Source organism: Neophocaena asiaeorientalis, unplaced genomic scaffold (assembly GCF_003031525.2).
Source record: "Neophocaena asiaeorientalis asiaeorientalis breed wild unplaced genomic scaffold, Neophocaena_asiaeorientalis_V1.1 scaffold303, whole genome shotgun sequence".
In the NCBI taxonomy this organism is placed as follows: domain Eukaryota; kingdom Metazoa; phylum Chordata; class Mammalia; order Artiodactyla; family Phocoenidae; genus Neophocaena; species Neophocaena asiaeorientalis.
This window is the reverse complement of record NW_020174420.1, coordinates 1,316,027-1,341,539: the sequence shown is the minus strand read 5'-3', so window position 1 is coordinate 1,341,539 and position 25,513 is coordinate 1,316,027. Positions and strand designations below refer to the sequence as shown.

Genomic DNA, 25,513 nt, shown 5'->3' with positions numbered 1-25,513 from the left:
AGCCCCAAAACCCAACTCTTGGCCAGAAAGCATTCAGTTGCTGCAAGTTCCTATCCAGAAAAGTGCTTTCTTCCCAGAAAACTCAGATAAACTTGTGTTATTACCTGAATCCTAGAAATACGATATGGTCCATATGGCCTTTTCTCTGTAACTTAATCTTCCATTCAGTTCTCAAAGAATTTCTTTCATTAAAAGACAAAATCCCCCAAACTACCCCCTACCCCGCAAAAAAAACCTGACACAAAATCTCTCTCCTCCCATTCTCTTTCCCTTCTCACCAGATTCAAGTAAGACCAGAGGTGAGAAATCCTATTCCTCTCCAAGGGCTGGTCTTTTCTAGGGGTTGGTCATGAAGGCAGTTTAGAAGTGTCATCAACTGTCAATTATCTGGTATTGATAACCTTACTGTAAAATGTTTAAGGGAATTTTTACTTTCCAGTTCATCTTAACGTTATTCACCAGGAAAAGGGATACAGATCTGTGCTGACAATTCACTCTTCCTAATGTAGCCCCCGCCCTGAGAGAAAACTTTAAAGCTTAATCACCTCCCTGGGAAATACAGAGAGAAAGGAAGGGAGCAGCAGAGATCTGGTATCTCATGGCTTTAAGATTTAAAAGAAAAATGAAATTGCCATGCCCAGGCGGGTCTTTCACAATGGGGCGCGCGGGTGTCATCTCCTGAAGCCTCCTGTGGCCAAAGGATGCACAGCAGGGAGAGAGGGCCTACTGGGCCCCGAGAGGAGGGAAGATGCACATGGGGAACCTTCCGGAAGGAGATAGATCCTGCCCCATCCAGCGTTCCTCAGTCTCAGCACTATGACATTTTGGACCGGAAAAGTCTTTGCAGTGGGTGACTGGCCTGTGCATTGTAGGATGTTTAGCTGCAACCATGGCCTCTCTCTACCACTCCCCTCCATATCAAAAATGTTTCCAGACGTTGCCAAATGTCCTGGGGTCAAAATCACTGGATTGAGAACTCTAGGTCTAGCTTGGCAAGGAAGAAGCAGGTCGCTGCAGGCATAGGTCTGGTTTCCATGTCAGGCATCTTCTGCTCAAATCCCAGCTTTGCCAACCTGCCTACCTCAGCTTCTTCATCTGAAACTGGGGCTAATTGCAGAACCTGCCTCAGGGCCAACGTGAGGATTAAATGAGCCAAGTCACGTGACGGTGTTAGCACACTGCTTGGCTCTCAGGAGGAGTCCAATAAATGCTGACTATTACTGTATGTGGTTGTTAGGGGGGCAGGTGTGGGGCACAGAGGAAGAGTCTGCACAAGACAGTCAGTCCTCAAGCTGCTCCCCATGGTCCCTTGTGCTGGCTGGGGAGGGGAGAGGCCTTCTTCTGGGAGGCAGGACAGGCCCCGTATTGTAGACAGAAGCCGCGTGGGCCACGGTGCGAGCACTGGACCTGGAGTCTGGGCACCAGGGTTTCAGTTCTGGCTCTGCCCCTCCCTCCCAGGCTGACCTTGGACAAGGACCTTCTGGCTCTGAGCCTCAGTTTCTTCATCCATGCAAAAGAGATGTTAGTAAGAGTACCTGTTCCTTAAGGCTGCTGTGAGAATCCTTGGAGATAAGGGGGTTTAAAAGTGCTTTGTCACATACAGAATCAGATACAGAAAAGAGCTATGCATTAGCTACCATGAGCTAATTAAGACTGTGGCCTTGGAGGTAGTTTCTTCCTGGTCATCTGGTTTTCTCCTTGGTCCGGGTATGTCTTGGCTCCTAGAGCCTTGCTCTCCCTGGGCCTGGGGATCTGGCTCCCTGAGTGGCCTCCTGCTCCCCCGCCCTGCCTCCTGCCTCAGGTCTCCTCCCTTTCAACCTACAGCTGTGCCCGCAGACCTCCAGCATGGCCGATGGGATGCTGATGGTTGCGGGGATGGACTGGGTCCCTCCTAGAGGAGTCTTGAGTGACACTTTCTTGCCTAGGATTACTAGGCCTCCATAACATACCCCGTGTGAAGACTGGGACCCCTAATGATGTATAACCGAGGTCGTTTCCTTCCTGGGTGGGCTGTGGCCTGTGATCCCCCTCCCCTGTTCACGCCCTTTCTGCCCCTTTGCTCTAGGGACCGCCTTACGCACAACGACATTGTGGCCACCACCTACCTGAGTATGTCGAAAATCTCTGCCTCTGGAGGAGAAATAGAAGGTACGTTCCACCTTTGTGCTGCCCTCTGGCCCCCTGTGCTCTCCCCTGTTCCACCCCTACTGTCTTGAGAGTTTGTAGAAAAGGGAAGATTATAAGGTCTTTCCTGCCCATTTCCAAGGGAGAAGGGCTCTGGCCAGTGAGAGAGATGGGTTTGCATTTAGGACTGGCCCACTTCGGATGGTGGGATACGCCACCGAATGGCATAGGGAGGATTCATTCCTGCAGATGATATGGGTGGCTGTGGCCACACCATCCACTGGGTTCTAGGCTGGCTGACTGTGTTCTAGCGCTTCTGTTTTGAAAAAGCTTTCATTGGCCTGTGAACAAGTAGTTCATGATCATTTTGTACAATTTAAAAGAGATAGTCTGAAAGAACAATATAAAATTGTCACAAAATTATCCATAAGCCTACCCTCCCAGACAAGAGGTAAAGATTAACATTCTGGGACCTGTTTGTCTGTATGTATGTACATGAAAAACATTGCTTTGAAACAATTTTCCATTGTTTTGAAAATTGCTTTTTGTCACTTGGCAATACAACATAGATGTTTACTCATGTTATTAAGTATTCTTCTACAATATAATTTTAAATGAATACACACATTCCATTGTGTGAATACACCATAGTCCACATTAACTAAATGTGGAATAGTTAAGTGTTTTCTAATTTTTCCATGTTATAAACAGCAAACTTGATATTGAATATTTTTGTAGCTGAATCTTTATGTAATTCATGATTTTTCTTTTGCATAAATACCTAGAAGTGGAATTGCTGTGTTGAAAGATTCGAACATTTTAGGGACTTCCCTGGTGGTCCAGTGGCTAAGACTCCACGCTCCCAATGCAGGGGGCCCAAGGTTCAATCCCTTGTCAGGGAACTAGATCCCACATGCCACAACTAAGCCCTGGCCCAGCCAAATAAATTAAAAAAATAAATATTTTTAAAAGATTTGAACATTTTGAATCTTTTGGTATATATCAAAAGTGCCCTACAAAAAGACTGGACTAATTTATACTCTAATCACTCAAGCTTATTTTACTGCACCCTCATCAACAAAATGCAAAATAATGGTATTTAAAAAGAATTTTGTCAATTTGTTGGGTGAATTTCATTGTTGCCTTAATTTTATTTCATTGATGTCTGGTAAAGTTGACCGTTGTAAATTTTAAAATATTTTAATAATTATCTTACATTTACAAATTATATATATTTATATACTTTTAAATTAAATTAAATTAATTAAATTTACTTCTTTTTCTTGTCATGCCTTCCTTTTAAATATACTTTTAAATTTTAAATACTTTTAAATTTATATACTTTTAAATATATATTTATATACTTTTAAATTTATATACTTTTAAATTTAAATTATATACTTTTAAATTTATTCCGTTGTAAATTGCCTATTCATGCTTTTGTCTGTATTTCTGATGGTATGCTTGTCTTTTTCTCATTGTTTTTTTAAGAGTTGTGTATGTATGTGGAGGTTAATTTTCTCCCATCATATATGTTGTAAATAATTTTTGTCAGTCTTATTTTATCATTTAGTAGTTTTTAACATATGGAAATTAAAAAATTTTACACAGCTAAATATATTAATCTTTTCCTTAGTGAATTAGGAAAGGGTTTAACATTACTTTTTTCAAAATTGTTCTGTGGTGATACCAATGCTATATATTGAATAATCTTTTCCCTGCGTTTTGAATTGCCACTTTTATCCCATACTAAATTCCTAAATGTGTTCTTGGGCCTATTTCTTGATTTTCTATTATCTTTAATTGGTATGTCTGCTTATTACTTCTTAGGTTTTGGTATCTGGGCTATGCTGGCTCTGTAAAATTAATTGGAAAGATTTAAAGTCTTTTCTAACATCTGGAACAGTTTATATATCATAAGAATATAGTCTTTTGAGGGTTTGAAAGAATTCACCCATAAAACCATATGGGCTGGGTGCCCTTTTTGAGTGGGTGTTGCACTCGCTCTTTAAAACCTTTTCAGTTTCTCCTGTGATCATTGGTATTTTTAGTTTGTTACTTTTACCATAGTTAATTTTGATAATCTACATTTTCCTAGAAAAACATTCATTACGCTGAAGTCTTCTAATGTTTTTACTTATAGTGTTGTGTGGAGTAATCTTTTATAATTTAAACAATTCTCTCTACTTTCTTACTTCTAATGAAATATGTTTGAATTTTCCTTTTTCTTGACTAGGCTAGTTAGAAGTTTTTTTTTTCTCCCTACTTTATTGGACTTTTCAAAGAATCTGCTTTTGGATTTAGATATTAATTCTAATATTTTCTCATTTTTTATTCTCTCATCTTTCTACTCTTTAACTCTTTAGACGTATTTTGTTGTTTCCTTTTTAACTTTCTAGTTAACTTCTTGTGTTTATTTCCAATATTTCTAATTTAAATAATGGAAGTATGGTTTCTGCTCCATATGTCATGCTTTTGGCCTTCAGCAAACCCCAAGGTTATATTTATCTCTATTTTTTACATTTAAATGTTTAATCTATTTTGAATTTATTTTGGTGTGTTTTCTGAGACTGATTTGATTCCTTTGTAGGTAATCTTTTCTTTTTTTTCTGACTAGATGCTGTTTGTAGGAATGTCTCTTTTTCCTTGCAGTTTAAAAAATACCTTTGATCTGTCTAGGTGCAGGACTCTTTTCCTTGAATTTTGTCTGAGACATAGAGAATCCTTAAATCTGAGTTGAGGGATGATTTCATTTACTCTTACATTGTTTACCTGAGCAGCTGAAGGCAGGGTGTGGGAGGGGTAAGAGGGGAGCTCTGGAAGCAGGCAGCTTGAGAGAGTTGCTCCAGTCTCCTCCCACCAGTCCCAGCCTTGTAAGGTTCTTGTAAGGATCCAGTGAGATTATAAATGTTACATTCTGGTACATAATAAACCCCAAAGTAATGTCTGTTGTTTAGTGTTGCTACGACTGGCTTTCTGCATCCCTAATCTGATTTTTCTTCCCACTGTACCAATTCTGCTTTTTACTGCTTCCCATGTGGTTTAAAATTGACTATTGCATTTTTAGTTTCTTGTCATGCCTTCCTTTCCCTCTGTCTTTCTTTTCCTTTTCCTCTTTGTTCTCTCCCTCAAGTTTTGTTTTGTTCCACAAAAACTATGTCTTCCTGCACTCTACCAAGGATTCCACATCGTGTTCTGAGAATTTCAGGTGAACACTCTCTTGAATCTTACAGATGCTATTTCCTCCCTGTTTCCCTATACTGGTTGGCCCCCTGTTTCCCCCCTCCCCCTTTATTTACTCTCACAAGATCTGGTCAGTGTTGGTGTCTTTCCACAGACAGGATGTGTAGGTCTCTGTCCACCCATCTTCTCAGATCTTTATCTGGAGGACAGGTTAGCATGCCCAGTTTCTGGAAGATTCCACCTAGCACTCTTGAAGTTGACCAATCCCTTCTAGATTCTCTGAAACATTAAAAAAAAAAAACCACCTTTGAATTATAGAAAATTCAAACATACATAAAAGTAAAGAATTCTACAATGAACTCCCAGGTGCCCTCACTCAGCTTTAACATCTAGCTGCATTCTGTCATTCTGATTTCATCGTTGATACTTGTAATTGGTGGAATACACAAAAACTCCCTTCCAGAAGTCATTGCTATGTGGGCTCCTCCTGCCCCAGCCCCTCCCCCTCCCAACTGTGAGAACTGCTGGTCCCAGGATGCGGTGCTTCTTCTGTGATTGCTGTTCCGAGAGTTGGATGTAGAGGTAGAAGGATTGGAGGTGGGGGCAGTGTATCATGGGAGTGGGTGGGAGAGAGAGTATTCTAGGCTCCTCGTGGATCAGAACTCCCGGCATGGAAGGAACCTCTTCTCCAGTTTCCTGGCTGGTGCCATCCCTGTCTCTGAGTCCAAGGACAGACGCTGGTACAGCACAAAGTGACCTTCTGACTTTTTCAACAGCTGCCGTTTCATGAGGCTATAGCTGCGCCAGCCGTCAGCCACCTGAGGGAGAGTTTAGATCCCTGTGCCCCCATCAGTCTTCACGTCTGGTGGTGATGTTGACCTTGATCTTTTTCAGGGTCATCATGAATATTTGAATGGGAACGTGAGAAAGATGTTTATTTGGCCACTAGATGGCGCTCAGGCCATGGGCAACCCCGCGTGGTTCAGGGACCACTGGCTCCCACAGATTGTTTTGGGCTTAAATGAGAATCTTCTTGCCACCAGCTAACCGGTTTTAGCTGTGCAGTTAAATAGCTTGATCTATGTAGCGATAAAAGAGTTAGACTTAACTGCTCAAACTGGAGCTGTTCTTCCCAAGCTCTCTCTAGGCCTGGAAGGTTAGCCCTTGCCTCTCTCCCTGCCAAGCTTTTCCCGCTTGTCCTGAGGCCACCTCAGAATGTCACCCCAACTTTCAGATCTTTGTGTTTTTCTCCACACTGGGGTGTTCTAGAACATCTGGGTGATGCATGGCCCTTGATTTCCCCACTGCTCTCAAAACCCAAACTAAAGCAAACTGTAAAAATGGGTTCTTTCTCTATATTCCCTGGCCTCACAGTTCACCAGCTTATTTGATCCAACCAGGAGTTTTTGTTTTCGTGTTTTGCTTTTATTTCCAGCTAGGACAGGACCTAACACTAGCCTCTTAAGCACCTCTGCCCACAAGTTTGCCTGGGCACACTTAAGTATTCCTTGGACCCTGTGCTCCAAAACATTTAGTAAAAAACTGGTTTTTTAATAAGGAGTGCTTTTCTTAGAAGCTGCAGTACTTTTGAAAGGTAACAGGAACATGAGACCCATGAAACCTACACAGATTCTTTTATAACTTTGTACGTACGAAAATCGTGCTACATAAATAGCACTCAGGCAGTTTTTTCCACAGCTACGAAATCCAAAGTTCGTTTCTTTTTGTCTTTGGAACGTAGATGATGAGGATTTCCCAGCAGTTCTTGGTTTCTCCTCCTGCCTGGCGCGGGCTGGTGTCAGGCAGCCAAGCCGTGGGCGTGGGAGATGGGCTGAGAGGCAGAGGCAGCGGCAGGGCTGGCCGCAGGTAGTGGCCTCAGCTTCTCCAGGAGATGCGGGGTCCCGGGCTGGGAGGGCCTGCCCTCTGGCTTCCCCAGGTGAGGGAGCTGGGCTGGGCTGCTCAGGCTACAGAACTGGGAGCATTCATCTGTGTTTTGAGGCTTCCCCAGCCCCTATTCCTTGGGCTTAGGGAAAACACACCAGAACACTTGTGTTTTGGCAGAAGAGTGATGAGGATTAAATAGAGGCTTTGTCTTGGTTGGCTTCACTGGTGACGCTGCCCTTGACTTTATGAGCTGTCTGCAGACACAGGGGAAGGACCCAGGATGATCCTCAGCACCCGGAGACCTGGGACCCTGCCCCCAGATTAGGAGCCATTGGCCTCAGTTGTCAGCAGGGCCGTGTCTCAGCATGCCTTACACTGTGCCTGTTAGGTTTGCTGAACAAACGAATGAATGAGTGAGGGAATTAGTGAAAAGGCGTGGTTGGGAGCAAGGCTATTCTGCAGCCCCCTAACTCGGTCCTCCCAGCCACCAGAGGCACGTGTTGTTCAGATGGCTGGTAGGACAGGGGCCATCTGTGTCTGGGCTGGGCACTAGTTTGCAGCCAGGATTCAGAGTTGGTCTGTGGGTGGAAAGCCATGTCTGCTTCTGCAAGAAGCACGTGGGGGTCGGAACTATGACCTCGGCCTCATTAGCCCTAGATAACTGACCGGGCCTGTTTGTAATCATTTGGAAGGAGCTTAAAGTGGAATCTGTTTCCTTCCGGCGGGCCCTGGCCGTGCTCTCCTGGGGCTGCAGCTGTGCCCGTGGCGGTCCTCTGTGGTTGCTGAAACTCCCCTGCGACCAGAGGCCTCGCTCCCCCACTGATGAAAACCTATTCCTGTGGATATGAAAATGGCCATGAATTATGGTTTCTGCAGCTCTGACTTCTGCCAGCTGGCATTCCTAGCTGAGGCCTGCTGTGGAGAGCTGAGTGGGTGGGTCCCAGGGCCTCAGGTCCCCCAGAGCCTCACCTCACTGCCCTCCGTGCTGCCCTCTGGGCTCACTTGGTCAGCCCTGTCCTCGAATCTGGGCTCCACGTTCCCTCTTCTCTTCCCCACACTCTTTCTTTCTGTGTCTCTCCTCATTCTTCCGTCACAATGTTTTACTCAGCTCTTGGCCCTTAACTCTGATCATGGAGCTATAGGAAAATAGCAATAGGTATTGTTTTTTGAAGGAGACCAATAGGTAAATGTGATCAATGAATGAAAATAATTTAGGGTTTCACCAAACACAACCCCAGGTCAATCAGGACCCCAGACTTGGCTACACTTAGATGGTTGGAGGAGGAGACAGGGAAGGTCAGAGTGTGGGAAGAGGCAGAATCGGAGAGGACCGTGGAAGGAGACCGAGGGCTGCCTACTCTTTTGGGGGCATCTTGTACCTGCCTATAAGCGAGGGACGGATTCCAAGAGGCCGAAAGTATGCCAGAGCATATCCTTTCTTGCTTCTCTTATTTCTAGACACTCCTCACCAGCATTTAGAGTATAGCCAAGAGTAGAACCTTTAGCTAATGGAGGGCGCCTGGCACTGTGATTCATTTGAAACGGCAGGTGTCAAAAGCCAGATCCCAGTGCCTGCTGTTGTGAAAATGCAACACGGTGCCCTCAGTGGTGATACTGGAAATAACCACTAGGTGGAGATCTTGTGCCTTGAAATGCTTCCACTCAGGGCAGTCAACCTGCCTGTGGCAGGGACCGCTGGGCGTGCCTCATTGCCTAGCTCTGGCCCTTTCACGTTTCCCCCACCCTTTCTTTGCATCTGTACTTTGTTTTCCTCACTTATCTGGGTATAATATGGAAAAGCACATTTTCTTTATTGTGTTATTTCTTTTTTTAACATTAATTAATTAATTAATTTATTTTCGGCTGTGTTGGGTCTTCGTTGCAGTGCGCGGGCTTCATTGCGGTGGCTCCTCTTGTGAGGAAGCACAGGCTCTAGTCACGTGGGCTTCAGCAGTTGTGGCACGTGGGCTCAGTAGCTGTGGCTCGTGGGCTCTAGAGCGCAGGCTCAGCAGTTGTGGCGCACGGGCCTAGTTTCTCCGCAGCACGTGGGATCTTCCCGGAGCAGGGATCGAACCCGTGTCCCCTGCATTGGCGGGCTGATTCTTAACCACTGCACCACCAGGGAAGTCCGTGTGTTATTTCTGGAATGTATTGAGTCAAGTTTCTGGTCCAATTTCCAATTGGCAAACAGAACTCACAGCCATGTAGGCAGACACCGGTGGGGAGAGACCCGAGCGCTCACGAGGGCACTGGGGCTATGTCTGGCTGAGGGGGTGCGCTGTTGACTTAGTGTGTGATAAATTCGCAGCGGGGCTGGGGTTGGGGCCTCGGGCCACATCTGTCTCCCCGTCCAGGAGCTGCGTTTCCATCTGTCTGTCTGCCAGCTGTCCATCCACATGCCCCATTCACCTAATCGGTCCTCCACCCAGCCATGCCCATCCTAACCCCTTTTCCATTTCTTTACACTTCAGAGGAGTCTGCAGGTGTGGTCACGCCTCCTCCAGCCACAGACCGTACGTGCTTTCACCTCCAGGATGTCAAGGGTGTGGGCCTTGAGGTTTTTGCTGGAGGAGCAAGGGCGCTGGTTGCCGGGGAATTTTTTGATTTGCCTGAGGTGGGATTGAGATTCCCCACCACAATCCCAGTTTACCTTCGGCTGTTACCTCTCAAACGTGGTTGAGTATGTAAATCGCTTGGACTGCTTTAAAGGCAATTCCCTCCCACTCTCTAAACCCCTTCCAGAATCTGCTGGGCCCTGGAGCTCAAAAGAGTTTAGTTCTTCAGCAGGGAAGGGGTAGAGCAGGCAGGGGAGTACATGATGAGGCAGGGGCAGTGTAAGTCCTCTTGGAGCCCAGGAGGAGGAGGCCAGGGTGAGTTGAAAACTCCTGAAGTTGAAATTTACAAGGTAAATTATAATCGAGGTGATCAGTACAGATAATTAGTAATGCTCACAACAGTTCCATCAGGCCTCCCACCCCTGTCCCAAATGCCAGAGCCCAGCATGTGCTGGGGACTGGAGGACGAGTGATGCTGGGTGCAGGGCTCTGGGGGAGGCATGCTCCTGTCTTCTAGTTGGTAATATCTTACTCCTCAGGGTTGGGCTCAAGCCCCGGAGCTCACGCCCAGGGTCTGAGCGCTCAGAGTTTGCAGTCAGTCCTTGGGTCTGGCTCAAGTACTTCCTTGCTGAGGCCATTTATTTTGTGCCTACCTTGCCCCACCCATGATCTTATGGATTGGAGCATCCCAGATGGTACCTGCTCCTGGGCCCACCTCCCACCTTTGCCATTCTGGAAATGACCTCTTCCTTCCTCTGGAAGGGGCACCCTGGCTTTTCAAGATTCTCAGAATCTGGCCAGTGAAGTCCCGTCCTGGGAAACTTGGCTGTCAGTTGGAAAGTCATGACATTAACGAAAGAGAGCCTCCAAAAAAGGATGGAAGTGATGTGGAGAAAAGATCTTCCCTCATCCCTAGTGTCGTTCTCGAACTCTCCTCCAACTTGCTCCACTGAAATATCGTTCTTTGCACAATGTAGGGAAGGGGAGGGATGCCAGGATGAGTCAAGGCTGTTAGATGGTCTGTCTCAACTTCATAAGGACACAAGGGTGGAGGAGACACGTGCCTGGGGGCTGCCCTGTGTGTGAGGTGGCATCAAGCTGGGCCCCCTCCCTGGCACCTGAGAGGTGGAGTCTCTGGTCACCAGGCTCCTGGGCCTCCTTTGTGCCTCCCCGCAGGCCAGATGGCCTGAGACACAGATGGAACTGCAGGATGAGGAGGGCATGCAGGACAGGGTATGGCCTGAGAGGGGCAGGGCAGGGGAGGCCCCTGAGCCCCAGCTTTGCACGCTGGCTGAGTGCATGCGCTTTGAGGTTAGACCATGTTGGGCCGTGCCTCTTTGTAGTCTCGTATTCCTGCGCACCTCTTGGCGTCAGTTTCCTCGTCTGTAAAATGAGACTAACAAAATCCATGCACATCTCCACATCACAGCATGGTGGTGAGGATTAAAGGGACGTACGGGAGACAGCTCTCATGGGTGTCACTATCCTTTATACATTTATGGGGGCTGCATCCCATGCATGTGCGAGGAACTGAGGGCTGGGGATGGTCTCCGGCCCGAAGGTGGCTGGGTGGAGTGCTAGAAATCTCGGCTGGGCGGCCCCTCTGATCCTCACCTGTGTCTCCCAGTGGATGACCATCTGGGCTTCCTCCCCACCTTCGGGCCCTGCTATGTCAACCTCTACGGCAGCCCCAGGGAGTTCACTGGCTTCCCGGACCCCTATGCAGAGCTCAACACGGGCAAGGTGAGTCAGACAGGAACCCACAGCCCCCAGATCCCCAGGCCTGCATACAGGGTCTTCCCCCCTGGCCTGGGCAGTATCTGCAGTTGGCCTGGACTCCAAGGGCCTGACGGGACTTGAGTGGGCCCAGGGTCTGGCAGCCACCCCCTCAGAGAACCCTTCTTCCACCTGACCCCCTCCTGGCCCCTCCTTCCCTCCCGCTCCCTTCCCTTTGCCTCTCCTTCAGGGCCAGCCTGACCCACCCCCTCCCCTCGCCCCACTAATTTTCCTGGCCTCTGGGGGCCCAGCCTCCATCTGTCTCAGGTTTCATTCTCCCTGGCTAGGTTGGACTCTGGTGCTGACCATCAGGGTGGCATGTCCCATGAACTCTCTGGGCCACCGTTTCCTCACCTGCAGAGTGATGGGGTGTGACTCAGGGCCCTTCTGGTTGCCGGGGAGGTGACTGACCCCAGGGCCAGACCAGGCTCCTTTCCTTCCCCTCCTCCCCTCCATCGACCCTGCTCCTGGTGACCCAGCCTCCCCTCTCAGGGGGAAGGTGTGGCCTACCGAGGCCGGCTTCTGCTCTCCCTGGAGACCAAGCTGGTGGAGCACAGCGAACAGAAGGTGGAAGATCTCCCTGCCGATGACATCCTTCGGGTGGAGGTAAGGGGCGTGGCCCTGGGAGGGGCCAAGGGGGCGTTGGCCAAGTGGGGCTGGCGGAGGAGGGCTCAGTTCCACGCTCACTCATGTGCCTTCACACCTCTGGGCCTCAGAGTAACCCAACACCTACCCTGCCTCCCTAAGGAATGTTCAGAGGCTCAAAGAAGATAAATGAAGGTTTTTAAAGTCTAGAGCTCAATGCACAATGAGAGGCTATTTTATTAATAATAATAATGTAAGAATAGCTAACCCTTTAATCACTGACTGTGTCACACTCTATGCTGGTGACAGTCTTTTTTTTTTTTTTTACATCTTTATTGGAGTATAATTGCTTTACAATGGTGTGTTAGTTTCTGCTTTATAACAAAGTGAATCCGTTATACATATACATATGTTCCCATATCTCTTCCCTCTTGCGTCTCTCTCCCTCCCACCCTCCCTAGCTGGTGACATTCTTGATGTCATTGAGTCCTCCCAGCCCCTCTAGGTGGCTGCTATGAGTATCTCCATTTTACAGATGAGGAGACTGAGGCTCAAATGTGGCAGGGCAGCAAGTGGTAGAGCTGGGCCTTGTGTCCAGGAGACAGCTGTATGGAGTCCTCACGGTGGTGTACACTTTCAGACTCTGTAGTCAGTGCTGGTTTGAGTTCTGACTCGACCGCCTATCTGTTGTATCAGTTTCCCTACGTGTAAAGTGGGGGTAATAATTATACTCGCCTCATGAGATGGTTGTGAGAATTAAAGTAATTCATACCTGCATGCAGGAAGCACTCAGTAAGTGTTAGCTGTTAGCACTGTGAACATTATCTAAAAACCCAGCCGTATAATCCCTCTACTCTCTGCCTTCCACAAAGGGGATCGTAAAGTCATCTTGGTTCAGGCTGGGGTGTGTGGCTGAGTGCCTGCCATGTCCTCAGCCCCGTGCCCGATGCCCAGAGGGGACAATGGTATTCATTCATCCCACGCACGTGGCAGCGTGCGCTGCTGCAGAGCTGGCTGGCATGGTGGAGAGCCTCAGTGGTGCAGGGTGGGGGCTCTGGGTGGGGGCATGGTGGCTTAGAGCCTTCAGCCCCTTCTGGACAGCAGATGCGGGAGCAGGCTCCCCGGGGTGGCGGTGCCATCGCTGTTTGTTTGGATTAAGGAGCAGCATGACCTTGGAGGCATGGACCTTATTAGAGGAACGTGGCCAAACACACAGGCCTGGAATGTGTTTGCTCAGTTACTAACCAAATCTGGGCTGTGGGGCAGAGCTGGACCACTTGCCACCCATCCGTCCAGCCAGGATTTATTGGGTGCCAGGCATGGCCAGGGCCTGCGAGACACATGACCCCTCCCCATGCTGGTGTCTTCCTCCCTCCTCCCCCTGACCCCGCTGCTGCCCTCTCTGCCCCCAGAAATACCTCCGGAGGCGCAAATACTCGCTCTTTGCCGCCTTCTACTCGGCCACCATGCTGCAGGACGTTGACGACGCAGTCCAGTTTGAGGTCAGCATCGGGAACTACGGGAACAAGTTCGACACGACCTGCCTGCCACTGGCCTCCACCACCCAGTACAGCCGGGCGGTCTTTGATGGTGAGGCCAGAGACCACGTGCCTGGCTGGGACCCAGACCACTGAGCCCTAAATCCTGCCCCCTGGGGAAAGCTGCTGGAGGCTCGCCCAAAGGCTCTGGCCCTGGGCACACCTGTTTGGGGGACCCCCTGGTTTGCTTCCCCCCCCCACCCCACCCCCGTGCCGCCTTCCCCTGCTTATCTCCAGGTGCATCCCTGCTGGGACCCATAGATTGGGTTCTCGAAACCAGCAGTGCTCAGCATTGATCCTGACTTGTGGCGATCGGTTATCGCATGGCGGCTGCGGGCTTGGCATAGAGATTTCGGAGAGTGTGGGATTCCCAGGGCCCTTCTAACAGCCCCTCGGTTTTGATGTGTTAAGGAGCCCTCATGAGGGTGGCGGCTGCCTGTCCCACGTGGGAAGGGAACTCTGGCACCTCGTCTGGGCACTGGGGGATACTGGCCGAGCCACGGCTGTCCACGGGAGTTCTCAGTGGGGGAGCAGGTGCTCGCCTCCATCCTCCCCTCGGTCCCCGCACCACTCCGCTCCCGGCTCAGCACCAGGCCCTTGGGTCCTTCCAGGATGCCACTACTACTACTTACCCTGGGGCAACGTGAAGCCCGTGGTGGTGCTGTCATCCTACTGGGAGGACGTCAGCCACAGAGTCGAGGCCCAGAACCAGCTGCTTCGGATCGCTGACCAGCTGGTGAGTGGAAGCCGGCCCCACCCACGGTAACCTGTGCACGCACCCCTGGTGGGTGTCTTCAGACCTGCTTCCGTGGGTGCTAAGCCTGCAGACCTCATGATGACTGGGGTCCCCTGAAACCTGACCAGGCCGGGCTTGTCATCCTGTCCTGCCTACTGGGAATAGAGGAGAGGGAGGGAGCGCAGCCCTGGGGGTGCCCCCAGTCTGATGTAGGAGATAGCACAGAGAAAAAGCTGGGAGGAACTGAGCTGGGAGCAGAGGACAGAGCCACCACCCATTCATTCCTTCATTCATTCGTTCATCAAGTGCCTTTGACTCTTGCCACAACAAGAATTGTGCTGGGAACTTCTAGCCGGAGGGTAGACATGAACAGGCTGCTGCCCCTGTCTTCACGAGTCAGCCTAGAGTCAGCTAAGTAAAGCAGAGTGTAGGCTCACCCAGCCCTCTCCTGCAGAGACTCAAACTCACATCCTGCTCCAGGAGTCCCTAGGGAGGGCGGCTCGGAGGGGAGAGGGACCAAGGAGCATCAGGAAGGCATCGCGTGGCAGCAGGGGAGCCGCGTCCAGTGAGGGGAGTTGGGAGCTCCTTAGGATGTCCTTGCAGGGGTCCAGGGGAGGATGACTGGGCTCTGGGAAGGAGCTGACCTCAGGGAAAAAACTGAAGGACTTGAGCTGCCAGGACTTGGTGGTCTGTTGAATTGGGGGCTGTGAGGAGGGACTCCGGTGACTGGGGAATTGGGAAGCTGGGGAGAAGAACAGGGTCTACGAGGTCAGGTGATGAGTCCTGTCTTGGATGTGGCCGGGGGTTAATGGTGGAGGCTGGGAGTTGCAGGCCTGGTGCTTGGCCAGGGAGCGGAGGAGAATCAGAGTGGGCAGAGGTGTAGAGGCCAGGGTGAGACGATCCTGGTGGTGGTTCCCAGCCCCCTCTGTGTGTGCCTGGGGTGGAGGCTCACCCGCGAGGTGTGTGGCCCGTGGGGACATGGGGAGGCAGGCGTGGCCATGCTGCTGGGGCCTGCGAGGGGCAGCAGCGTGGGGGGAAGGGGGTTGGAGAGGCTTGGGCAGGTGGAGGAGGGAAAGGGAAGCGGGGGTGGGGATTTTAGAGTGGCTGGGAGGGGATGCAGGCCCCAGTCAGGGGCCGTGGTGAACCACACTTTCCCTGAGACCCAGAGCTCTGTGGCAGGGAGGGGACCAGCCCATACCTGGTTTGGGAGAACTCGGAGTCGATGCTGTGCAAGTCCAGCATCTTCTGGGCCAGCTGTTCTCTCCAAGCTGTTCCCTGCGGGCAGGGGTTCGCTGATCCTTCCAGGGCCTGTCTGTGCCCAGCATGGCAGTCCCAGGGTGGAGTACACGGCACATGCTCAGGAAGGTTGAGGTGGGGAAGGGGGTGGGGGACTGAGGGGCAAGTCCTTGGCCTGAGGGGTGTCCCATGAGAGATCTCTGCCTCCCAGCTCAGGCCTGAGGCCCAGGGAGGAGAGCTCCATGGAGGAGACCAGGTGCCACTGGGGTACAACCTGGCCACAGGAGTTTGGAGAGGGCAGCCCCATTACTGCAGGTTGTCTGAGCACTCCTGAAGGAAGGAGGAGGGACCCAAGCCTGCTTGGGTAGCAGGACTTGCAAAGGAGAGAGGGTGCCGGGGCGGGGCGGGAAGGGGAGCCGGCTCCAAGGTCACTTACCTATGAGACCTTAGACCTGGCTTGACGGGGACCCGTGGAGAGCCCGTGGGGTGGCGTCCCAGGCTTGGGAATTTGGATCTGTTTGGTGTGGGGAATCCGGGAAGCTTCTTGAACCAAGACAGATGCTGGTTTGTGGGGTCTGGGCTCTGCCTTCTCGGCTCTAACCGTTCTCTCTTTTTGGTGGGACCGGGCTGTGGTGACATTGCCTGGGGTTAAGGGTCTGTCCCACGGTGACCCTCCCAACCCCTGCCCGCCCGTTCCACAGGAAGCCGGCCTGGAGCAGGTCCACTTGGCCCTGAAGGCTCAGCACTCCGCCGAGGACGTGGACTCCCTGGTGGCTCAGCTGACGGATGAGCTCATCGCAGGCTGCAGGTACGGGGTGCCTGGCACCCACGCGCCCTCCCTTCCTGGCTCGGCCGGGCCCTTTCCCCGGGAGTGTTCGTGTGTGGTGGTGAGCGACTGCACGTCTCCCCAGCCATGCTTGGCCAGCAGTCCGGCCCATGCTGAGTCCAAAGGTGGTGGAGCCAGCGCGGGGAGTTGAAAAGGTGACATTTAGAGCAGGTCATAAATCTCCCTGCAGCGGCGGCAGCTGTGGGCCCGCCGGGGAGGCCAGGCTCACCTGAATGGGAAGCATTGTGTCTCTGATCCCCAACCTCTTATTTCTCTGATGGAATCTCCAGGAGGAGCTGGCTGGTGGGAGTGACGGCACCCCTCCTTCCCCCAAGGCCATGTTGGGGACCACAGTTTCTGTTTAGCCTTGTATTAACACGGCTGATTGTCACCTTCAGGAAAAGGGGGCGCTGGGGGGTGAAGGAGAATGGGGGGGCTCCGGGTGCCGGGGCCCAGGCAGAAGGGGGAGCGTCTCCTCCACAGCTGGGTGATTTGGAGCTCACCACTCACCTGCTCTGAACCTTGCTTTCCTCATCTTCAACCTTAAGACATTAAGAATAACTGCCTTATAATATCACACAAGCAAAATGCCTGGTCCTTAGGAAGTATTTAATAAATGGTAGCTGTAATTATTATTGAGAAGAAGAAACGTGAGGAGATTTAGATTCTCATCCCATTAACCACCTTTGTGGCTTTGGGCAACTTCACTTCTCTGGACCTCAGTTTTCCCAGCTATTAAATGGACTGAATAATAAACAGCCCTCTTTCTACTTTCTATGGGATTAAGCGTAAATATATGCAAATGTATTCTATGCCCCCTCTAAATCTTATCATCCCAGCCGCTGTCGGGAATGCATGAGAAATGCCTTCATGCTGCAAATCAGGAATCCGTGACCCTGGCTGCCTGCCACAGTGCCACTCTGGTCCTTTGTACCCCGGTTGGGAAGTGCACCTTTATCAGAAATGACCCTGCCTCAAGCCCTCCTGGGGGTGAGGAGGCAGAAATGAGCAAATGAAAGAAAGTGTGTCGGGGGCTTGAGGCGTGTGCCCTAGTAGCTCAGAGCAGGTGCATCTTACGCAAATCAAAATCGGAGAGGCTTCCTGGAGGAGGGGACGCCCTACGTGAACTCCGGAGGGGAAGGAGTCAGCCTTTGGAGAGCGGACTGCCGGGCACAGACGCAGGAGCCCAAAATGCCTGCTGCCTCCTGGGGCTGCAAGGGAAACTGCAGTCCAGAGGCGACAGACCTCCAGGGTTTGCTAAGGCAAGCTCAGCCCTGGGGGCTGTTGGGGCACAGGGATCCCCGGGATTCAGACGCTCACTCTTGCCGCAGCGTAAGAGGTGGGCTGGGGGTGGTGATGAGAGGCAACTGGAGGAAGCCTTCACCCAAGTCAGGGACGTGGGGACGTGCGGTGAGAGAAGCAGGGGTCAGCGACATGGGGACATGGGGTGAGAGAAGCAGAGGGCAGCGTGGACTCTTCAGGAGGCATCATGGTGGTAACAGCCTCATAAGGAACACTCGCTGTGCCAAGTGCTGTTCTGAGAATTTCACATGTATTAGCTAATCATAAAAATCTCATGAGGTAGGAAGTAGAATGATCCACATTTTACAGATGAGGAAACTGAGGCATGGAGAGGTGAATTGCCCAGATTCATGCCTCTAGTAAGGGGCTGAGCCCCCTCGCTGTGCTGCTCTGTACTAGACAGGCTTTGATGGTGGATTGAGTGTGAGGGCCCAAGGAAGGTCCAGAATGATTCCCTGGCTCTGGCCAGAGCAGGTGGGTGGAGAGCAGAGCCACTTCTGGAGGGAGTCAGCAGGAGAAAAGCAGGTTTGGGGGAGGATGAGGAATTCAGGGCTGGCCGTGTTGAGTGGCAGGTGCCTGTGGGCATCTGTGGTCTGGAGGTCAGAGGTCAGAGCAAGGCTAGAGGGGCACACGGGGGTGTGGTCAGCAGAGGGGGCCGCCAAATAACTGGCCGTGCCCCACTGCCCGGCCTGACAGCCTCGGGTGCAGAGGGTGGGCCCCGGCTCTCGGTTCACTGCGCTCTCCTTGTGACTCATGCGTGGTGTGGGCCTTGGTGGGTCTGAGGTGCCTGAAACATCTGAGATGGGTGGGTCCCAGGTCCTGGGCTGTCACTCCGCTCTCTCAGGGCTCTGTTCTTGGCGGACTTGGCTAAAAATGCTTATGCCAAAGCCTGGTCCCCTTGAATCATTCTCCTGGGGGGGTAGACGGTGGCCAGGGCCCTCCTGGGGAGCCCGGGTCCCAGGTCAAGGGCTTGTGAGGAGGGTCCCATCCCCTCAGGAGTGCACGCATGGCTCTCTGGGGAGAACGCTGGGCCTCAGGACCGGTTCCTTTGGCACCACCTGAGGCCACTAATGGCCCTGGGGCCGCAGCAAGAGAGCTTCCACCCCCGCCCCTGGCCGGCTCTGTGCTGAGCGTCCGTCACAGCTGATAGCAGGGCAGCTGGGCATGGGGGACGTGAGCCAGCTTGCCACAGATGACCTGGCTGCTCACCCATTCCTCCAGCCAGCCCCTGCCCAACATCCAACATCAGTGTCCTTCATTTGGTCAGACCCCTCCCTGCCTCATCTCCCTGGGAGCCCCTCTCCCCCCGGCCAGTGGCGCCCACTCTTTTCTTCCGGATCAGCCTTCTCCTCTCATCTCTCAACCCATGGACCCAACTACCAGCTGCACACCTCCACCTGGGTGTCCACCAGCACATCCAATTCATTCTCTGTGATCTTCCTAAAATGGGGCGGTGCCGCTTCCACTTCAGCCCTGCGGCGGCTCCTGTTGCCTTTAGGAAAAGCTGCAGCTCTCCTCTGATGGATGGGCCTCTCTGTCCCCACTGCCTGCCTTTTGGACCTCAGTAGTCTTACCCTCTAGCCCTTCGGAGCCTCTGTGCTGGCTCACCCCCCAACCCCACCTCCCTCCAACCAACGCCCACCTGCCTCTGAGCCTTTGTCTTGTACACATACCCCTCCTCTGGCCAGAACGCCCTTCCTGTTCTTTTTGGCCTCACTAGCTTCCGCTGGCCCTGCCAGTGCAGCTTGAGGCCACTTCCTCCAAGAAGGGCTCCAGACCCTGAGGCTGCTCAGGGGGATCTAGCTGGCTTGCTTGTCTGTTCCAGGGGCTCCCTGAGGGCAGGCCTGGGTCTCATCCCTGGACCCAGCCTCCAGCCAGGACCAGCAGAGCTGTTGCTCGTGGGGAGTGAAATGAATGAGCCAGTGGCCAGTTTATCTTTCAGGCAGGACACTGTCCGCTCCCAGGCGGCTGTCCCTGTTAAAGGCACCCACTCACCTCAGGGGCAGGCAGCAACCTTGTGAGCAGCCCAGCTCTGCTCCCAGCCTATGCTGAGCCCTGCCTTGGGCCCGGCAGCCATTTCCGAGTCAGCCAGGGTTGGCAGGGCGACTGCCTCTGCTTGGGGTTGGGGCAGTGTCATCCAGCCTCCTCTTCCAGGTCTCCCTTTCTTTCTGTACCCTGTTTTGGGCTTTTTGGGGGTGAGAAAGGGCTGAGACATCTTGTTTGTGGCAGTTACAGGTCCCGGCTGTTTCTTGGGGAGTCTTGGCTGGGCTGGTAGCCTCCATGAACATCTCCCTCTGGTGGTCTGCCCGGCAGTCCCTCTCAGCTCCCGACCCAGGCCGGGAGCATAAATCACCCTGGTTGGCTTGCCTCCCCATATCCCACTCCAGACCCGCCTGCCCCCACCCTCAGGCCCACTCACGCCTCCTTCCCTGCAGGCCCAGCCCAGGACTCTGGCCCAGGCCCCCCCTTCACCCACTGAACATGCCCCTCCGCCGCGTTCGAGTGGGCTGGGGATGGAGGCCGCCCCTCTCCTGGCCTGGGGCAGCCCCATCCGAGGCACCCTCGGGGCAGTAAATATTATATTACTACAGGGTGTGCAGTACGTGACCTGAGACAGGCCTCGGGGCTTAAGTTTCCCGAGATGGAGTTTGCGTACTGCTCCCCCCCACCCTAAAAATTCAATTAAAAAAAATAACAGGAAAAATGTAGAGCGCCGAGGGCCTGCCAGAGTGGTGTATCTGGCGGCGGCGGTGCCGCTGCACTCGGCGGTAATTGGTTCTGCATAGCTCGGGGAAATTGGCAGAAAAATAAATCAGCCGGGAGCCGGGAGCCGAGACACTGTGGGGCGGGGAGCGTGAGGTGGGGCAGCAGATGTGGCGAGCGAGCGGGCCTGACTGATGTCCTGTTTGGGAGTCAGGGGCTTAGCGGGGGGGTGGGGGTGGGGCAGCCCCCCTACCCTCCAGCAGGGATGATCTAGAGGGTCTTGCCTGGCGAGGAAGAGCACAGACGCCCCCTCCCACCCCACTCCATCCTGTGTGACCCTTGCGTGTGCACTCACTGACCCTGGGGCTTCGTATGGCCAGGGCCAGCCACATAAAGGGCTTTTAGGGAGCCCGGAGAGGGAGCCCATCCTTTGGATGGGGGTGGTCAGAGCTCTTCGCCTCTAAAGGGGGTTGAGTTTAAACCCAACCCCCTGACTGGAGGCTTAAGGCTGTGTTTCTGGGACTGCGTGTACCCCCAGCTCCTCTCCAGAGGCTTCCCAAAGCAGAGGGTTCTGGGAGGGGTGTTGTACGGCCGCCCTGGGTCGACACATCTGTACTGCTGGCTGCCGGCCTCCCCACAGCGTCTGCAGTGGCTTGTCAGGGCTCCATAAATTTCCTTCTTGAAGAACGTGTGCGTACAACAGAATGGATTCGCTTCAGCCAAAGGCAACTTAGTGCTTGTGCCTCTGCTCTAGGAGGGCGCCGGGGGGAGGGAGGGACCCACTGGGCCTCTGGGGACGTGCACTCAGGTGGGCAGAGGGGACTCACGACTGGAGGCTTGAGGATAGGTTCCAGACAGGCAGCCCCAGAATAAAGGGCTGGGGCGCTTCAGAGTGGGGGGCACGCTGGCCAGTGTGGCTGCAGCAGGCTTCCTGGAAGAGATGGCTGGAGGAGGCACCCAGGGCACACGCCGCAGCCAGCAGGCAGGCTGAGGGTGTGAGACCCGTTGTGGGGGGCCTGTGCACACGTGTGTACGTGCTTGCCTGCACCTGGGCCTGGGCGAGCGCCGGGCTCCTGCTTGTCGGGGACATCCCGTCTGTCTGTCCGTCACAGCCAACCCCTGGGTAATGTTCAAGAGACGCCCTCCGCCACCCACCTGGACCACTACCTGTACCGCCTGCGCACCTGTCACCTGAGCCAGATCACTGAGGCGGCCCAGGCCCTGAAGCTCGGCCACAGTGAACTCCCCACCGCCCTGGAGCAGGCCGAGGACTGGCTCCTGCGTCTCCGTGCCCTGGCAGATGAGGTAGCTGCCCCTGAGAGGTGCCTTCCTTCCTGCCTGGAGTGTCAGAACTGGGAGGGATGTGGGGAATGTCTGGACCATGATCCACACTGGCTCCATTGCTGGGTAACATTGGGCAGGTGACTTAACCTCTCTGAGCCTCCGTGTCCCCATTCACAGAAGGAGGACAGAGGATGCAATGGGATACTGGGTGTTGTAGGGCCCAGCAGAGCCTGGCGTTTAGTAGGTGCTCGATAAATGCCCCCAAATGTGCTCGATAAATGTGCTTAATAAATGCTGCCAAAGTACGTCAGAGACAGAGCTGGGACCAGAACCGGGGCTCCCAGCTCTAGGTTCAGTGCCAGGGGCTGCTCCCCCAGGGGCCCAACTCCTTCTGCCCACCAACCTGTCTACCCCTGGCCCCAAACCTGCCTCTCATGGGACCCTGCATTTCCTGCCCTCCTGGATATCCTTGAGCCCCAGGCCTGAGGAGGCTGCACCTGCAGTAACTCTGCATCTATACCCTTGCCTCTCTGCCCCTATCCAGCTCTGCAGGGAAGCAGGCAGGCCACAGACTTGTCCAGAATGAGGAGGAAGGTCTGCTCATATGTCACAGGTGGACACAGCTGCCACCCACCCTGGCCAGAGCCACCTGGGACCCCCGGGGAGAGGGATGGTGAGGAACGATCTCCCCAGAAGGAGTGTGCAGAGAAAGGCAGGGCCTGCGAGTGGCTTCTGGAGGAGTGACTTGCTGAAGGGGAGAAGGGAGTCCAGGAGGTGGAAGGGGTGCTCAGGAGGGGAGGCAGCCTGAAATGTTGGTCCCTGAGAGTCAGCTTTGGCTCATCCCCAAGTGGGGCCTTGGACGTGTGGCCGGTTACCTGGGGGCCACTGTGTTGCTCAGCCCCAGGACGACCCCTGGCAGTGGCTGTGGACCATCCCTTTGGGAGGGTCACAGGCTGCCTTCCATGTCTTGGCCCAGACCCCGGAACTCTCACGCAGATTGTGTTATGGCTGGGAGTGGTTAAGGTGAAAGGGGTGCTATGGACTGTGAGGGAGACGGGAGAGAGCCTTTCTCAAATTTGAGTGTGCATCAGAATCCCCCGAAGGCCTTGTTAAAACTGGGTACAAACCCCACCTGATCCCGCATGTCTGGGACGGGGCCTGAGAATCTGCATTTCCAGTGCGTTTCCAGGTGGTGCTGCGGCTGCTCTGGGGACCACACTTTGAGAACCCTTGGGATCGTGGTTCGAAACACACATTTGGAATCAGAAAACCCTAGTTCCTAACTTCTTTGAGCCTGAATTTCCTCACCTGTGCCTGCCTCTGGGCTTGCTGTAGGGATGAAGGGACACAGCCTAGGAGGTGTTGAGGGAGTGTGCCAGCCATCAGCTCTCAGCAGGAGCCTGGCTTCGAGACCCAGCCCTGCCCCGCTGACCACACCGCTCAGCAGCCTTGGGAGAAGATGGACTTAGCCAACTGGCCGCCTCTCCTGAGTGTGGCAGCTGGGAGCAGTTCTCACGCCTAGAGGCTCAGAGGGGCTCAAGGGCCCTGCAGTCTGGGCTAGTCCCCATTTTCAGAGCCCAGTGTCAGCAGGCCCAGAAAAGGGCCAGACCCCCAGGGTCCCCGCTGTTAGAGGGGGGAGGGATCGTGTGTCCTCTGGGAAGGCGGTCAAGGGGGTGGCTGGGGGTGGGAGCTGGGAGGAGAGGCCTGGGGAGAGGGGGCTGAGGGTGTGGGCTGGGCGGTACCATCTCCACCCTGACTGCCACCCTCTCTCCAGCCCCAGAACAGCCTGCCTGACATCGTCATCTGGATGCTGCAGGGTGACAAGCGGGTGGCATACCAGCGGGTGCCCACCCACGAGGTCCTCTTCTCCCGACGGGGCACCAGCTACTGTGGCAAGAATTGTGGAAAGCTGCAGACGATGTTTCTGAAAGTGGGTTATTTCTCCTTAAGTCATGGTCATACTTTGTCACCCCCAGGGTGGTCCGCACCCCTTCTGTTTCCCCTCCTGTTCTCTGTCAGACTCCGAGTTTTTAGACTCTGCTCTTGGAAGGGACCGAGGGCTTGCATAAAAAGACTTCCCTTCTCCCCTCTCCCCACAAAGTCCCTAGACCCCATGCACCTGGTCTGGAAAGGGAGCAGGTGAGAATTGGAACCCGGGGTGCTGGGAACGAAGGAGGGGCTGACTCCCGAGGCTGTGCTCCCCTCCAGCCAGCTCCCTGGTGGGGGGCCTCAGCCCTCAGCTCCCACCGCCAGCCTTTGGGAGCCCGGGCACAGACTTGCCTCCCCCCTCCCACCTCCCGAGGGTTTGGCTTCAGGTGCAGTCACACGTGGGTTCAGGTTCCTCCCTGGGGGAAGGCTGGTGTCTGGGCACCGGCTGTGCCTATGGCTCTGCTCCATCAGAGATCTGGGAGCAGGTAATCCTGTCCCTCCAGTCACCCCACTCCACGTCTCCTGCCCTTTGTCCTCCTGCCATCTTCTCTCAGCCTTGGGGGGTGGGTAACAGGGAAGTGAGCCGGTGCCTGGAGGTCCCCGTCCTCCTCTCTGGGTTCATGTGGGGACACAGAGCCCAGGCTGCTTGGTCGGGACAGAATTCGGGGAAATCTGAGCTGTGGCTGTCGCGGCCCAGGGGAGCGTCCCGTGGGGAGGGCCATCCCTCACCATGCATGGCTGACTCCAGATGGCTCCGCCGGCATCGTAAACCGCCTGGCCTTCAACCCTCTCTCCCCACGTGTCTCTTCCCATCCACACCAGGACCTCCTTCCATCTCACCTCTTCCACGAAGTCGCTGTGGACTAACCTTAGCCTCGAACCTCTGAGTGGCTATTGGTCGACCCATTCGTACACTGATCAGTCATTCTTGCTGCCCCCTGAGGTGGGCAGAGGAGACAGGTTTCAAAGGCCCGGAGCGTGTGGACAGGTTGCAGGGCTGGCTGGAATCCTGTGTGGTCTTGGGCAGATTGTCTAACCTCTCTGAATGCTTTTTTCCCACCTGTAAAACAAAGATCAGGCTGCCCTGATCACAATTTTGAGGATGGAATTAGCACACAGGTCAAGGGTCTGACTGGAACTAGGTGATCAATGAATATCAGTTTTTTTCTCCTCTTCTCCCTTTTTCCTTCTGGGGCGAGGAGGCTCTACCAGCACCATGACTGGAGGCCAGCGCAGGGCCAGGGACGATCAGATATCTGCGTTTGGGTCATTGGTACTTCAGAGGAGAGCCGAATTTGCCTAGAAAGAGGGCGGGGGTGTCAGGCAGCGGGCTGCCCCTCCCACCTCGGGGCATGTTCCTCGTGAGATCCTAACCTCCTAGCATCCTGCTTTCCTCCCTCCCAAGCCAGCTCCTTGCCTGGTAGGGCAGATGGGAAAGGAAGTCAAGGAGCGGCCACATCTGAATGGGGTTAACTAGGGAGGGCTGTCAGGCTACAGTGGAGGTGGGGCTGCAGGAGTGGGCCTGGTGGATGCCGGTGAACGGGATCGGTCTCTGACCTCTTGGCCCTGCAGCCTCGGGGAAATGCAAACTGAAAAATTTCCCTGATCCCAAACAAGGAAAAAAAAAAAAGATATAGGATTGTTTCTCGAAGTCTTCCCCACTGAGTTTATGAGCCCCGCCAGTAGCTCCTGAGCAAGCTCTACAAAAATGTTGGCAGCAAGCAGAGACCAAGAAAACATTGGTGTTTCTTAACTTAAACCAAAGTTGGAAAAAATGAGCACCAGCAGAGAGGGAGAGGAGCCCCAAACTAGACATTTCTTTATTTGCTGTTGCTATTTTGGGTCCAGCAGG

General features: G+C 53.5%; 1 protein-coding gene across 11 annotated transcripts in view; it reads left to right on the top strand.

Annotated features, from left to right (window-relative positions):
* The window catches only part of DYSF (dysferlin), a 220,715-nt gene that overhangs the window by 79,333 nt on the left and 115,869 nt on the right, over nucleotides 1-25,513 (top strand). For all 11 annotated transcript variants that reach the window (XM_024756409.1, XM_024756407.1, XM_024756408.1 and 8 more), the window contains 8 exons: nucleotides 2,066-2,148; nucleotides 11,374-11,489; nucleotides 12,015-12,128; nucleotides 13,520-13,697; nucleotides 14,257-14,381; nucleotides 16,319-16,425; nucleotides 21,561-21,753; nucleotides 23,507-23,662. In XM_024756409.1, coding sequence (XP_024612177.1) covers nucleotides 2,066-2,148; nucleotides 11,374-11,489; nucleotides 12,015-12,128; nucleotides 13,520-13,697; nucleotides 14,257-14,381; nucleotides 16,319-16,425; nucleotides 21,561-21,753; nucleotides 23,507-23,662 — 1,072 coding nt within the window. The remainder of the gene's footprint in view (nucleotides 1-2,065; nucleotides 2,149-11,373; nucleotides 11,490-12,014; nucleotides 12,129-13,519; nucleotides 13,698-14,256; nucleotides 14,382-16,318; nucleotides 16,426-21,560; nucleotides 21,754-23,506; nucleotides 23,663-25,513) is intronic.